Genomic DNA, 16,601 nt, shown 5'->3' with positions numbered 1-16,601 from the left:
CAGTGAAATAAAATACATCAGTAATATAAAATATAAACACAGCATGACAAAATTCCCTTCTTTTCCATCAAGGAGATAATTTGATTTTAATGACAGCTTGCCTGAGACAGCCTCCTGACACCATTGCCATAAATCAACAGATCACACATCTGCTCGTCTCTTTCTTCACCTTACCCCCCACCCCAAGACACTTTCTTCCCCTTCAAGGTGACTCATCTTCTACCAATCAAAAAGCAGCACAAATAATCACTCACCTCAGACCTCCCCAGTTTTTGATTTGCACGTTTGATAAATGCTGTCTTTTCTCTGCTTTAATTGTGAGACTTTTTCCTTATAATTTAATGTTTGTTTCCTGTCTTTTTCTTCTTTTTGCCACTATAATTTCAACATCAAGGAAGGTATGAATGACGAGCAGGTGGAATTGGCACCTTGCAAGTGAATTTAGGAACTGATACTGACAAATCATTTCACTTGATCAGGCTAATATCACACACACAGACACAGAAACACACATACTTACACAGCGCAAAATAATTAGGGGTAATTAGGGTAATTTCTGTTTGAAGTATTATGCATTGCAATGAAAATAGAACAGATAAAAGATGAGACAATAATAGATCTACTTAGGACCTTGACTGAATGTTGTTTCAACAAAGAGCATTTTGTCTGACATAATTCATATCATCTGCTAAAGTGATATCCTCTCCCAACTTTAGAAGAGAAGGAAGAGCATCATATAAAACAAAACAAAGAGAAGGAAGAGCATCATATAAAACAAAACATGCTAAATATGCATGATGTTCATCCACACTTTGTGTCTCACCACAATATGTAGACTATATTAATTTCCTCCTTCAGATTGACTGCTGGTCTAAAAGCAGGGAGATAAGGGATAGAAATCCATGGGTCATAAATTATGCCTCATGTATAGATACATTCCTTCCTTATATAACATGCAAAATCTAGTATCTAAAGTGAGAAACAACTGAATTCAGGTCACTGTGCACCAGGAAATCTTCCTTTTCATGTGAGATCCAGAGGGGTCACTCTTATGAACTCATTAGGAGAGAAATGCTAATGTAGCTCTGCTTTTTTCTCCCCTTCTTCCTTCTCTCTTTCCTGGTTATTTTAACAATCAGGGCTGCAATACATAGATATACCCCTTGCTGGAGACATAATGTATTTTGATGTCAAGAGAAAAGGGTGTAAGGTGGTTTTGACAGCGACTTCATTACAGAGGCTGTCGTTCGTTGTCTTGTCATGAAAACTAAAATCATTACACAGCAAACAAAGGCTTCATCTTTATCTACTCTAGGTCATTACCAGTGTGCTGCAAACAATGTTCGCTAAATAAATGAAAAAGACAATGAAAAAGAAAATCTATATCACTCAGTGAAATATGGACTTCAGTGTAGCATCCTGGTGAACAAATGACCCCTCGTCTCAGGCCTTTTATTCAGGGAGATAGACTTCTGTGCAGCGGTGTCATCGTGCAGCAGTGGACGTTAAATAATGAATCTGAGGGGAATAACAGCTCAATATGAAATGCCAGTAAACGTTTAGGATGGTCTGGAAAATGTCCATGTCAGAAACACAGTTAAATACCCTAGATACTTTAATTGTCCTTTTAACTGTTCCTTTGTGCATCCTACAAAACTGCATTATGTAACATGTACAACTAACATTATTCTACCAATGAAGTCCATAACATGCATTGTTTTGTTTTGCACCTTAAATATTATCATTCACTTGTTGTCTTTCATAATTTTTGGATTGTCTGAGATATCTTCAGTTATATCTGCCTATAAAAAATATTATTTGTTTTTATGATTTCATTTTCCAGGTTTTATTGTTATTAGTTTTCAATAATTCTAATACTAAGTGCCATTGACATTTTATGTCAATGTTATTTTGTTATTTTATGAAGTTTTGTCTTCAGCTGACCTCATTGCCTTGGATTCAACAGACCCCACCTCTATGTGAAAAAATAAGAGAAATCAGCCATTTTCCCCTTCAGAATTTTATTGTTATAATTTCCTTTACCATAAATTGAGCTCATACATTTAAAATATAGAAACTAAGATAAATGCAATTAAATTAAATATGTAATGCTTTAAATTTTATAAGCCATGATCAAAATATATTCCAATTGTCTGACAAAACACTGCTTACAGACAAAGAAGTGTCATTCTAAATAGTGACATTGTGCATGGTGAGCTTTGAGTAACCTGGAGAGGTCTCAATCCCAGTTAGACCTTTAATTTTTGATTTGAGAGAGAGACGTATTCATGGACAGATTATAAGATCATGGGCCACTGAACACAGAAATGTAAAGGCCCCCACCTTTCTTATATTTCTAGGAGTAAGACACAGATTGAACAACCACATGATCAGTTCTTGTCTTCTTGTATTTGTTTAATAGGCATTTATAGATGTTTTGCACTCATTTTAGACTGTTTGTGTTAACCTTTACTCATTTTGCACCTCTGTAATAATTTTGCACTTGTTTTTACTTATTTTGTGCCTGTTTTTTGTCCTTTGGCATTTGTAGTTGTTTTTCTATCTTTGGAATTTTTTGTGTGTTCCTTTAAAGTCATTTCTGTCTCTTTTTAGTGGATGTGTAGTTGTTTTGCATCTATTTTTCTTATTTTGTGGCTTTTAGTAGTCATTTTGCAGTGATTTGATTGTGTTTCCAACAGATAGGTTTACAAACCCTTCACAGTTCTCTGGTCTAGGAGCCTCCTGATCCCTTGGGCCCCTGGGCCTATGCCTGGTAGGCCTGCTCAGTAATCCATCCATGGGTGTACTGCATTAAAAGTGCTATCAATATCAATCACATGTAGAGCACATGAAAATCCATTGTATTTAACCATGTTTTACAGCTGATGCTGGAGACCAGAGATCGGGTGTCATTTTTGAAACTTTTAATGAGTTCAACATTTGGTTTATCAATCCTTGTAAAAATAGTAAACATTATGAAGTATCTAGGTGAGAAAACCATGCTTAGTGTGTTTTTGAGCTGTTAAACATGGCCTGGGGTCTGACCCCAAACAAAACACTGGATTTAAGGCTGCTGCTCTTGTCTTATATGTTGTATTTTATGTATATTTAATGTATTTTATGATATCTTACAATGCCAGTAAACCATAGCCAAAGCCCAAACAGGATTCGTTTAGTCTTGTGATTTATTTAATCAGTTTTATTTTTCACAGTTTTCACCCCCGATTTCCCTTTTTGCCTAATTTTATGATTTTAGACCATATCCAAGGTGAATGCTGGAAAAGACTTATTTAAAGAAAATTAGGTTGTTCCTATTGGCGTGGTTTTAGGGTGGTGCATGTAGGTAGCAGCATTTCAAACTGTGCCAGAAAAAAGAAGTGGCAACTAATTAAATTGAGCAGCTAGAGAACCGAGACTTTCTACAGAGTGAAAACAGCCACAGTTTATACCTTGTATCACAGGTTTTTGGCCGGAAACGTGAAATATAATGTTACATTGTGTGTACAGTCAGAGGGTTTTGTATGTGAAATCTTATTAATTAACCCTCTCTCTTTCAGTGGTGTATTGTGCATGTGTGTTCGTGCGTAATCGTGTGTGTGTGCGCGTGAGGGTGCGTGCGCTTTCCGCTATACTCTGGAATGCGGCCAGTCTCGGCTCTTTTGAACCCGCACTCCGGTTCCAAAACCCCAAAGCCTTTGATCTTTTCTTCCCTCGCCGTCTCCTTACCCGGAAGAGAACCCCTTCTCTCTTTCTCTCCTCTCTCCTTTTAGCTGGGATGAACGCACACGTGGAAATGTTGGCCCTGCTCCACACTCCGACCAAATTTAGTCATACAAAGGCTAGGGGAGAGCGAGGAGAAGGAAGGGGGGCTGGTGGTGGGGAAACCGGGCGGGGGTAGTCGGGGATGAAAGAGCCAGCCGCTGCGAGATCAAAGGCTGCCGCGGCTCCGCCCCGCTAACCCCACCTCCGCGCTTTATAAAGATCTGCCTCCCCATCCCAACTTTGATTCTCACGCAATCTCTCACTGCTCAGGCAGGAAACACGACACTTCCACTGTTTTCTCATGAACTAAGAACTGTATTTAGTTTAATTCTTTATTTCTTTCTCTTGTGTCCCAGGCCTGCATTGTTCACTTTTCATTGTTAATTAATTAGCTTCTATATTTATTTAGTGTATCTCTGTGTGTGCGGTGTGGGTCTTTGGTTCTTGTTACCATTGCTAACTCTAAAAATGCTTTTACCGCGTGCTAAAATAATAACTATAGAAAACACTTGAGTGTTGAGTGCCAACTGTTTTTATATGGGCCAATAATTAATGAATATAATATATAATTAAATGTTTAATCTTTCCCACTTTCCATACAGAACATAACAGATAGGTGTCAGAGCCTTCAAAATACAAAAGTTTTTGGACTCCTTGTACTTATTTGTTTGGCTAGACTATTTGTGATTGTCTCACAAAGGTCGTACGACTTAAACACAGAATTATTTTCTTCATATCAACAGCATACATTTTATATTTGCTCATATTGTACAAGCATACCTTTCATTTCTTATACCAATTAGTGCAAAGAGTGGAAAAAATATATCCACACCTCCTTGCGGCAAATTCAGGTGTGGTAAAATAAATATATGACCCGGTTGAAAATGTATTGCCACTCATGGAAACCAGACCTGTGCTATAGTGTTTTCTTCTGTGGCCTCTGTTTCTGGGTATTTCTACTAAAAAATAACGCTATTGCTATTTCTTGGGTTGAGATTAAATTCCACCTCTTATACCTGAACCATCTTTAGCTTCTTTGTATCTGCTTCTATTAAGCTATAGTTTTCCGTGATTGTTTAAACCCATCACACACAGTGCGCGTGTCAGCCTCGCTGCTTCTTCCTCTTTTCTTCTTTTTTTTTCTTTTTCTTCTTCTTCTTCTCCTCCTGTCTGCCCATTTGTTGCGACCTGTGTATAAATCTCTCTCTCAGGAGGAGTGTCAATCGGTGTGGTGTCAATCACAGCCTCTGCTTCCCTTTCATCTCTTCTTCCTCCCAGTGACTGAAGAGGAGGAGGAGGAGGAGGGAGCACGGCTACATTACCAACACACATGCACACGCTGGTTACATTACACTGTGGAAACAGTGCAGGAGCACTGGGGGGGATCGGTCCACGGCGTTTTTTCTTCTGTCTTCTTTTTCGGTTGTTTTCTACATTTTGCCTTTCTTCCCTCTCATCCCGCCAGCTTTGAGGATCTATTTTCAAGCATGAGGTCGACTTACTGCGCTGTTTGTTGTCTTGTCCAAGTGTTGAAACTGTAGTTGCACATTCATCAGTTACCTTTTCATCTGGCTGTTTGGTTTTGTTAGTCTTTTTCGTCTTCAAGGACGAACCAGCTTCTTCACTGGACCACTGAGGAAATACTTTCTCTCACTTGTATACATGCACTTCTTCACGTTCACTTGCTTTTACTGGACCATATCCGTCGTGGGTTGTGTGCAGAGATTTTAACTCGTGGTTTGTCTCCTTTTTTTTTTTTTTAATTTCTTCCTCATGACATTGAAGCTTGTGCCGGACTCTCATTCTGACCCTTTACATCTCAAGTTTTCCGGGTCTAACTTTCAGTCTTTTTAGTTTCAACACTCGTGGCAAAAAGGACGCCGACAGCAGCCACATTCCTCCGGTTGCTTCAGTAAAAACACGCCTGCAGCGTGTCCTCACGCCGCTTCCTATCCCGGTGACTCGCCGTTGAACGGGGACGTTTTCCCACTCGGTTCTGGGGGATTTTAGTGGGAGCTCCCTCCCTCTGTAGTTTCGGACAGTGCTGGCTTGTGTGTTGTCCTCGGTTTTCTCGGTGAAGCAAAGAGAATAAAAAAAAAATGCCCCAGTTATCAGGCGGCGGAGACCCGGAGCTGTGCGCTACAGACGAAATGATCCCGTTCAAAGACGAAGGAGACCCACAGAAAGAGCAGATCTTCGCCGAGCTCAGCCACTCGGAGGAAGAGGGGGACCTGGCAGACATCAAGTCGTCTCTGGTCAATGAGTCGGAGAGCAGCCCCAACAGCAACAGCCACGATGTGAGTAACGTGTGTTTTCACTGATGTGTTTCACTGATAGTGAACCTCAGCACAGAGGCTGCTGACACAGCTGACTTCTCTTTAAATTTGAATCACTCTGTTATTAATGAGTTTCCCAGAATAATTTAAGTTTGAGGCTTTTTAAAAAAATCTCTTATGAAATCCTAAAGTTGCTTTCTTTTATAATGTATATTACACATTTTACCATCAAGATTTATCTTGGATTAAATAATGTATAACCTTAGTTTAAGTACATTTCTAATCTCCACTTTCACTGTGTGTATATGTTTTATTTAAATTGAATATTAATTGCTTCATTGATGCCATTGGCAGTCTGCAGAGCCAGGTCTACACTAAAGATGCTCCTCTAAACACCACATCCCTAGCACTCAGTATCCTCCTGATCGGAGACACTGGAGGCCTGAATATGCTTGGCCCTCTGTGTCAGCTATAGCTCATTAATTCATAATAAGGTTTGGACAAAAACAGAAAACCTATTTAAGAACTGAGGCCTTGTGTCCTGCCTGTGACAAAGAGGCTGTTCAAAGATCAAATCTTATAAAGTAAAAGCTAAAGAAAAGGACTACCAAAATAATTTTACCATGTGATATTTGCATTTTCATATTTTTGCAGGTTCAACATATTGTTTTTAATGCTGCACATAAAATATTTTAGTATGTTTTGGGGCTGAGAAATGTATGAAATACATTTACAGTTATATTTGTTTGCCCTGTACTCACTGATCACATAAAAATATGTGAAATTCTTAAGTGTGTAACTGCCTAGAATTCATTGTGTATGTAGATGCATATAGAATCTCAGTGGAAGAATTATTAATGTTGAATTTTTCATGTTTATGGAATTATTTTTCATGCTTTTTGTTTCACATTTGCACAGTGGCATCTTATTGTGGCACACACAAAGAGAGTATAAGCATAAAAACCCACAATTAAAATTTGTATTTAATTTTTTTTCCTGCGCCCGCTCACTGATATCACGATGCAGGCTGCAGCTTTCCTCAGCACGAACGTTTGTTATGTCATTAACCGCGGTGCTAATGAAATTTTTTGGGAACATCCTGAATGAGACTGAACACATTTGCCGCCAAATGTCCTAGAAAGGCCTGAGACAGAGGCTGAATGTTAATTAGGAATCCAGCGAAGATCCCTGGCTCAACTTGAATCCGTCCTGAGGGGTATGAACTCCAAAAACAGAGGTCCTCTTCCAATTTCTGATTTGAAAAGAAAAAGAACATAGATGTTTTTTGTTTTTAAGCAAAAACTGTCTGCACCATATTCTCTTTTTATATGATGATTATATTTCACCTTCCACAGAGGATTTGAATTTATAACCCTTATACACTCGCATTATTTGAGTTTAGAAGCAGACGAGATGAAGATGAGTAGACGTGTGTTGAAAACAAGTTAATTTGTAAGCTCCTTAAGGACATGAAGCTTAATTAAGTGGTTCTTTTGAAGCTTTAATGCAGGCTGCTCCGTCACCCCTCTATAGATAGTGGTGTCTGTTTTTGTGTGTGTGCGGGCGAGCTTGTTCTGCTTTGGTGACGAGCAAAGGGACAGCATTTGTCTGAGCAGTGTTTGTGGGAGTCTGACCGTATCAACGTGTCTGTTTGTAACTGCATTTGAAGGCCCTCCAAATTGATTTACCATCTTTTTCTCTTTTCTCCACAGGCAGCTAGACAGTCCCAAATACCGCAAGATTCATATCATGAAAAACACAGAGACCACTCAGATGACGGTAAGCGACACAGCCTTAAGCAAGGGCTTGTTAAATCGGCGTGCTTTAAAGGGCAGTAAGTGTATCATGTAGTGGTTCAATAAAACCCTGGATTTTCAGAATAATTTCAGAAGTTGAAGTGAGTGTGAACAGCCTCCATTTTCCCCACTGAAGTGATCACTACTGGTCCTGTTCTTATCAGAGCCCCCATCTCTGCTGCTCTCAGACAGATCATCTCTGATGCGAGTCTAGTCCGGACATGCCTTACCTTCATGGACACAGCTACCTGTTACCTCCCTCATAGATGAGGGTGCCTGCAGAAATGGAAAACACACGATGATACTTGAATTGAAAGGAGGAGGATTATGCATTTTTTGTTATGGTTTTATTTGGAAATAATATTTATTGCACACGTGGCATGAACCTACAGTTGAAGATGATAACAAAACAATTTCCCCACATCGGTTGTTTGGTTGCACCGTCACGTGCAGCGCGTTGCTTCCTGCTTGGGGCTTGTTGCTCCCTGGCTATTGTAGTCTGACCCCGCTGCTGCAGGTCATCATCGGGTTTTAAAGGAGGAGTGTGCCTCCTCTTTGTTCCCCTTTCACTCCTGAATAGGATCCCCTTCAAACCAGACACCGGCTTTCTCCATAGCTAGGTGCATGTTGCCACCGGGCAGTATATCACAAACACTCCCTGGTCTTATTACATCTCACGCAGTTGAGTGGCGTTGTATTGAGGCCTCTTGTATAAAGCTCCCCGTCAGGTCAGAGGCATAAAGGAACAGTTGGGGCGTCTCCTGTTTTGACACAGTCTGTATGTTCTTCTAATTGGTGCTAATTGGCACAGAGGGGCTCCATTGTTCCTCTGTATAATGAAACCCTCGTCTCCAAGGCCTGGAAGAAAGGGGCCCGAACAAAAGGCTGAGGCAGAACAGGGCACAGGTTAAAGCAATCAACAATGATATCATTACAGCATCAAAACAGGCAGAGGAAGAACTTTCAGTTCAGCCTCAGTACTTGCTTGGTTTATTGACTAAACATGTTTAGAAACATTTTTAAAGCCCCACTGTACAGAGAGTTTTGATGCTGGCTGTTTAAATCTTGCTTGATGAATTTTTCGAGTTTCGGACTCTCCCTGGCCATTACGCACACTGACTAGTGGTTTTTCTGCTTTTTATTAGGAAAGCATCAAGACATGTACAGTAAAGGACATCCGTACCCAAGCTACCCAGGCTACATCATGATGAGCAACATGAACAGCGACTCCTACATGAACAATGGCTCCCTGTCACCGCCCATGCCTCGAATGGTCAGTACCAGCTCTTGCTAGTTTTACATGTCACTTTAATCACTTTATTTCATATGATGACATGACATGCGGTTGGTACAGCCATGAGCTCAGAGCTAGGCATAAACCTCTCAGGTAAAACGGCTCGGCGTCTGGGTATCTCGGTTAGCGAGGCCATGACATAAAAGGTGCAAGACTTCCTGTTTTTGTGTGGCAAGGATATATATATTAAGTAGAATCACATTTCACTGGTCTGTTGATAGACTGTAACTCACTGATTTTAATTTGGGGTGAAAAAATAACTCTAGGATCTGTTATTTTGGCCATATATTTGAGCCATAAAAGTTAGAAGTCTGGTTTTTAATTTGACTGTGATAAAGTGATGCTGCTCTGAAACAACAACACGTGCATTGTTTATTAACATGTGCTTTTATGGGATGGAAAGACGAACAAACATGGAGGATATAGGGCAATGATGTATGTATTGCAACTGCTCAGGTTAAAACCAAGATTGGACATGTTTTGATATCATGGCTGAACAGACAGCTGATTATATGTGACAGAAGTAATGCCACATTATTTGGTAGTCTAACAGCAGGCAAACTGAAGAGGCAACCTGTTGATTTACCAGTACACAGATGCTGAAAACATGGCTGCCAGGTCACTTGTGAGACGTGCTCTCTCACTTTGAAAACATTACTTCTAATATTAAATTTCACTGATGCCGTCAGGTGTTTTCACGAAATCACAAGAAAATTAAATTACATTTATGAAAGAATCACAAGACTAAAAATATTGCAGTGTGCAAATCTACACTTTTAAAAAGCTATTGCAAACTTAGGACCTATACCAAACCCTGATTTTTAGGAGTAGATTCTGTTTGTTACAAGTAGAAACCACCAACATTTGCTGTTTGAGCTTTTTAAATATACGTTTGCTTGCTCTTCTCCATTTGGAGTCACTGGAAATTGGAATACCTAGTGGCTAGGACTGACAAAATAAGTTTTTTTTACATGTACTTGTAATTTTTTTTTTAATAAACAATTATTCAAGTAATCAGTTGCTTTGATTTCACTAACACCAACAAATTACTTTCTAATATCAGGTTTTTGTGAGACAACTCACCCTGTAAAATTTGAGTCATTAAAAATGTTGGGGTCATAACAACTGAATCTGAAATTATGAATCGAAGATTAAAATCAATTGATTAGTAAAAGACATTTCTTTACTTAAGAATCACATTTCCTGAATTTCTTGTTTAAAAAAAAAAAACAATCAAAAAAACTTTAACCTTATCATAAAACAAAAAGTAGCATTATAGTACTTAATGTTTGTGTTGCTGTTGTGTAGTATCTCTGTGCAGCGTTTACCTTCACACAGTGTTGACACCGGTCCCTTTGATAAGTGACTGTGTCCCTTGGAAACCAAATGTCTGTCATATTTTACAGCAGATTACTGTGATGGACAAAGTATTTCTCATCTTGTTAAAATCTTAAGTTGTACATATCTGGGTGACCCAAGTGAGCCCTCTCATAGCCCGTGACTAAGGAGGCCTAAAGGCGGCATCGTGTCTATTAGGCCACCTGGCAGAGGAGTTTATGGTAACATCCAGAGGTGGCGTGTGCTGTTGCAGATACCGTCCCTGTAATGGTATTAAGTTCAGGCCAGCTGCTGGACTCTCACTGGTGGCTTCCTGTGTCTGTCCTGTTTGCAAATTTCTCCTCTCGAGACAGACATAAAATGCACAGGACCCCAGCAGCTGTCCACCCTAATCCTGTTTTGTCCATGTCTCTGTATCACACTTGGGAAGACGACCATCCTCAGTGTGGCTGTGGTGTGGTGCCTCCACACATGAAACACTCGCACATGATGAAGAAGCACAAGTCCCTGATTTGTTTCTGCTTTTGCAGTTCATATGAGTTAGTTTCATCAGGGTAAAGTTGTGAAATGCCACCTCTGTGTTATAAGAATTGGTGTTCCGGAGCAGATGTGATTGTTGGGGGCAGATGCCACACGCATGTGTGTAAAAGACCTTTATTCACACGCAACTCTAACACAGAATGATGTTAAAATTACACTGCTTCCCCTCTGCCAAGGTTGCAGAGGCTGGAATCGTGTGATACTATGGCAAAAACGTGATCCTGATTTGCCCTGTTAAGTTTACAAGTTGAATGGCTTTTGAAATGTGGGGGATGATGCTTTCCAAATTCTATTTTTATGGCTTGTTTTCTGGTCAATTTTATCATTTCATCATATGCACTGAAAACCTTGTAGAGCTCTGTATGGACACCAGCTGACTGCATGAGAGGAAATTACCCATCACTGCAGATGAATTGGGGCAGGCAGTTAGGCGGTGTACTCACTGCCAGAACTTTTACAGCCCTGCTTTCATTTCATTTACCATAGCTGCTTTTTTTTTGCCCAGTGTTGTTCCCCCCCCACCCTGTCTTCAATATAACGGTAGTCATTTTATATATGTTTTTCTCACTTATTCAATAAAAAGAGCTGAGGCTTGGTGGAAGGATCATGGAACAGGAGTCTTCTGGCTTTCTCCCTGATGTCAGCTCACTGCCTCGGCTGCTGGCCACCGCAGCCACAGTATCTGCAGGCCTGGGATCAGTTTTCACTGAGATCAAAGGCATATTCTCTCTTTCATTCTCTTCCATTCCCAGCCTCGCTGCCTCCCCCCAATCCCAGTAGTTTGATTTCCATTGACCATGACATTCCTGCACATGCCGTCCAGTCATGATGGAGCTGGTGGGAGTTGCTGATTGTCAGCAGATTTCAGGGCTTCAAGCTTGATAAGTTGCCTCCGCCACGAGAGCTGAGATTTTGGAGTCAAGATGCCTAATGGTGTTCAGTTTCGTTTACCGCATGGTTATAGTGGATTTAAAATAATTTTGACCACTTCAAAGAGTCACTGGTGTGCTATACACTCACTGACCACTCTGTTTTTGTCCTCCCCAGCTACATACATGAGAGGGTCAGAATAATAGGAACACCTCTGAATATATTGTAGTTCATTAGAAAACCACCTTCACCTCAAGAATAAACATATAATTGCATTTATGGCAATTTCAAGCAAGAGTCAAAACTCCATGCATGACATCTCTGGATGTTCTTAACAAATCTTTGGGTCTGGTGTCGAACTTGGTCCAAATAACAAAAAATTTTGCTCTGAAGTTTTTTTTTTTAATTTCTTATTCAGATTAAGAAAACGGATCGGTTTAAATAACATCAAAGAATCGAGGTTACTGACGAACCTCAACGTAACCTTGTCACTTAATTACAAGAGGGCACATTGGCCTGTCCTGTCTTCTACATCAGGGACTCAGTCGTTTATTTTAAGATGCCCTGGGTAATGTGAAGAGACTTGTCTACATGCATCACATTCTTTCTGACTTCTGTGTGTCTGTAAATGTTTTTATTGAAAAATGAAATGTATAATTTTGGTCAGAACTCTCATAATACCTCTTATACTGGTTGGCGAGTCTGATCTTCAAAGCATTTAGGCTGTTATCTCTCCAGGTTTGATGTGTGCTAGTATGAAAGTTCACTGCTTTGATGGCTTTTGTCAGAAAGTCATCTTTTAGCCTCCTAAACTCAAGTGAGGATTTGCAAATGACAGTTTCTAAATAAAGCTGTGCAGGCTATATTTTTAAATGACCTGAAATCCAGTCTCCATGTCACTGTTGTCGCAAACAGTCCTCGTTTTAGTTAAAACTACATAAAGCCCTCCTGTTTTATGCTATATATTTAAACAGATCCTACATCTTACAACCCCACAGGTTCTAACATCCCACCAAAACCCACTGAGCAAACACATAAATGCATTGATGACGAGATAAAATGAGGGAGTGTGTGTTCTTGGTTTTGACATGTTGATGGTGTAGAGATACAGTACAGAGTTTTCACCTGATTGTGAAGATGTGTTAGTGATATCCAGCTGTGAAAGAACAGTGGTATAGTCTTGGTCAACAGCTTTAAGCTTCTTTTTTCTTTGAGCTGAGTTTTGCTGCTGTGGTAGGGGGGAGTCTAGAGAGCCCTTTCCCCTTTGGACCTTCAACTGCAGATCCTTATGGGCAAGAGAGAGAGAGAGAGGGTGTGTACGTGAGGAGTCTGGGGGTTGGCATTGTAGCTCTGCACTTCCCTTTGATGTAGTGGGAACGTGACGGATCTGCTAGCCAGTGTCTCGCAGCATGGAATCACTAACCCAGGCTTACCTAACGCGATTTGGTAGGACCACTCTGGTGTCCCTCAGTGCCATGTGTGTCCTGAGCTCATGCCCCCAGCACCACCGTGGAAGATCCCTGTTAAAGAGAACACTACATTTACCAGCAGCCCTCCATGTCCACACATAACGTTCTAGATGGCACCTTGTGTCGTTTCCTCTATAGGCTGTGTGACGCTTACTAGAACTGAATGTAGCATTTTGCCTTTAAGTAGCTTCACACTCATCTTCCCACTGTTGGCTCATTTCACATAGGTAGTTTAAAAATAAATTCACAGTATAAACTAGCTGACAAGTATAATTGTCTCATTTTACACCACATATACCAAGTCAGTATTTTTATTTCCAGTCAGGCAGCATACATATCAGAGGCATTTTGACATTGATGTCATCTGCCATGCAGCTCTATCAAACAGTGAACTGTGTGTGTGTGTGTACATGTGAAGGACGGCACTGGGGACCTCACACAGAAGCAATACTTGCCGTCTCAGGCTCTTTGTAGTTCCGCCAGGTCCTGGTGTTTTATAAATAGCGCCATTAACGCCAAAGTTTCTTTCCGTCCTCTGCTGCATGGTGATGCCGGTTGACACATTTACACCATACGTACGTGCTAATGACACCATGTGGCTGCAATCACCTTATCGGGGTTTTCATCTTGTTAAAGCTACAGTATGTAACTTAACGTAGCACTAGCATGAAGCTCCAAATCCATCCGGGTATTTGCTGTTATGAAATTAGAAATAAATGAGACGGCAATAAACCTTACTGATCAATCAAAAATCATTGAAAATCTCTGATTGGTTGGAGGTTTATCTCACTGTTCAGTGAGTCTGGGTCATAGGAGGCTTTGACAGCGACTGGAGCATATTTGTGTAACAAAAGTATTTGAAAGAGCTACATACTGTAGCTTTAAATAGAGCTCAGCAGTGATTCTCAAACTTGTATATCTTTCCTGGTAATAGATTTTGTACATTTGTGAAAAGCATTTCTTTAAGTTCATACTCTTGAACAGACTTATTTTTTTTCTGGTTACCATTTTAAACATAAGCGATACAGATGAAAGGACAGTTATAGACATTAAAATCATTAAACGTTGAAAGTGCAAGCTTTTTTTATGTGCCTAGGAAAAGTAATCAACATGACCCGGAGGCTCTCGCGATTAACCCCCGTTGCTGTTTATTTTGGGCATGTGTTACTGCTCAAACCAAGGCACTCATAGATGATGACACGTTTCTTCGCTCCCCATCCTCCCACTGAATTGGATGAAGCTTAACCAATCAAGTGGTGCTGCCTACAGCCAGCCAGTCAGGCTTCCACTGCTCAAGCCCAAAACACCTGTTCAGGGGGCTTCACTCTTCACCAGTAGCCTGGTGCTGATCTCCAGGGTGAAAGGGCCTCGCCAAGGTTGTCCCTTATGCCCAAATTTTGTTCGAAAGGCTCGGGTGTGGACTTCCTGTATGGGTGGATCAGACGTACTGGCTAGAGAGTGGTGTGTGCATGCAGGGGGTGCTTGATTGATTTCTTGTGTAACTGTCCTCATTCTTGGTGTCAGTAAAGTCTGGGTGAAGGCAAAAGATGTTTTCTTTAGGAACTGGGGCTGAAATAAATTGATGCATTTTAAAAATGAAGCTTAAAAAGCCAGTTTTATATGATGTGTGGTGTGTGTGTGTACATATATATAATTTTTTTTTTTTTTTAATATAGCCTTACTAGAGCACGGAATGGGCCGCACATTTCTGTCTGAAGCCAACCTGTGCCAGAGAGTGTGGCATTTGAACCCAACCCAGACTAGACAAGCTTCAAAGTTGGGTTTGTACAGTGTTTTCTCCTTAAAGGGAAAACATTTGAGCGCTCAAGCTGTCTGGAATCAAGTTTTGGCCTACCTGTCCAGCCTGGACCCAAACCTAATTTCTGTCCAAACCCAGCCTGAACCCTCAGGTACCAAAGGGGTCCCGTTGAACTCGGTTCGGCTATCCACACTCTAAGCCGCACATTTCACCTAACTGACCCGTTTTAGTCTTTCAACCACGATAGAAGCTAGACAGTTGCCCCTAAAACCCTGATCACAGTACGTCACTGTTCCATGATACAGACATAAAATGAGTAAAAACATGAATAGCTTTATTGACTTCATCCTGACAGCTTCTAGGTCTACATAGAGGCGAGCAGTGTTCAGGCTACTAAACTGCAGCAAAGGGGAACAATAGGACCACAGGAGTGAAACATGGGTGCAAATCCTGCCGGCTGTGTCCAGACTTCAGAGAAGCTCAAACAGCCCTCACTTTGTCCAGCTCAGAAATGGAGCTATGATCAATAGCTGCTCTGTTATATGAAGTTGGTCAGTCTCTGGCGTGCACTCGCCGCCCTCCCTCCTCCGCTTTGCTGTTTCATATTTTTCAGAAGCTCATTATTTCTTTCTGCTCTGGGTGTGAGTACTAAAAAAGCTCACATGCAACGTGTATCTGACAGCACTGAAATATTAATGGTCCCCAGTGTAGGAGGTTGGTACAGGGCCTGCACAGTTGCAGTACAAAGGGTGCCTTTTTGCCACCAGGCTTTATTAGTCGAGCTGTTAAATGAATGGATGGATATAACTCGCACTCTTTCTTTATTCCTCCGTTGGTTTTCATGCTCAACATCAAGTCGCTTTCTCTCTGACAATTTCCAATACATACATTTAACAGGTATTAGACGCAGACTCGTGTGCACGCATGGAGACGCATAGGTGGGTGCATATAAGAGCTGCCCTACCCTGTTGAGTTTTCTGTGGGAGGACAAAGGGAAGGATTTGTTATCAGTTCATTTTGTGTGGTCTTGGCCATAAAAAACACTCAGTTCTTTGGCTGTGGGGAAAAAAAGTCTGTCTTTAATTCTTGGGAAACCCATAAAACTTTGTCGCTCCTTTCATATCGGCTGCAGAATTGAAAACAAATGCCACGTTCTCCCCTCCTCTCCTTTGAACTGGCCAATTATGGAGTTGTGAAAATAAAAAATCGGTCTGTGGATCTCTTTTCTTTACTTCCTTTTCCCCCTTTCTCTTTCTTTCTTCCTTGTTCACTTTCCTTTTTTCCCCTCCTCCCCCCTTGTTTTTGAAGAAACCAAGGGGGATCACTGATGTCAAAGTCAAAACCAAGAGCATTAAGAAAACTGGCGAAATGCAATACAGCTGCAATCCGACATGACGCTAGAAAATAGGGCTGAGGAGCAGAAAGCCTCTCTCCCGTATTCCCAGGGCACGCAACTGCTCCCGGCCTTGGCTTTGATCTCTTCAAAGCCTCCTGCCT

General features: G+C 40.9%; 1 protein-coding gene across 1 annotated transcript in view; it reads left to right on the top strand.

The window, feature by feature from the left end:
• The first annotated feature begins 3,808 nt into the window (after nucleotides 1-3,808).
• The window catches only part of lef1 (lymphoid enhancer-binding factor 1), a 33,473-nt gene continuing 20,680 nt past the window's right edge, over nucleotides 3,809-16,601 (top strand). Inside the window, exons 1-3 of the mRNA XM_020591768.1 lie at nucleotides 3,809-6,059; nucleotides 7,751-7,817; nucleotides 8,980-9,107. Coding sequence (XP_020447424.1) covers nucleotides 5,862-6,059; nucleotides 7,751-7,817; nucleotides 8,980-9,107 — 393 coding nt within the window. The 5' untranslated portion in view covers nucleotides 3,809-5,861. The remainder of the gene's footprint in view (nucleotides 6,060-7,750; nucleotides 7,818-8,979; nucleotides 9,108-16,601) is intronic.

The sequence above is a fragment of the Monopterus albus genome, unplaced genomic scaffold (genome assembly GCF_001952655.1).
Source record: "Monopterus albus unplaced genomic scaffold, M_albus_1.0 scaffold15.1, whole genome shotgun sequence".
NCBI classification, from domain to species: domain Eukaryota; kingdom Metazoa; phylum Chordata; class Actinopteri; order Synbranchiformes; family Synbranchidae; genus Monopterus; species Monopterus albus.
The sequence above is the reverse complement of the archived record's forward strand: the minus strand, read 5'-3'. Positions and strand labels throughout refer to the sequence as shown.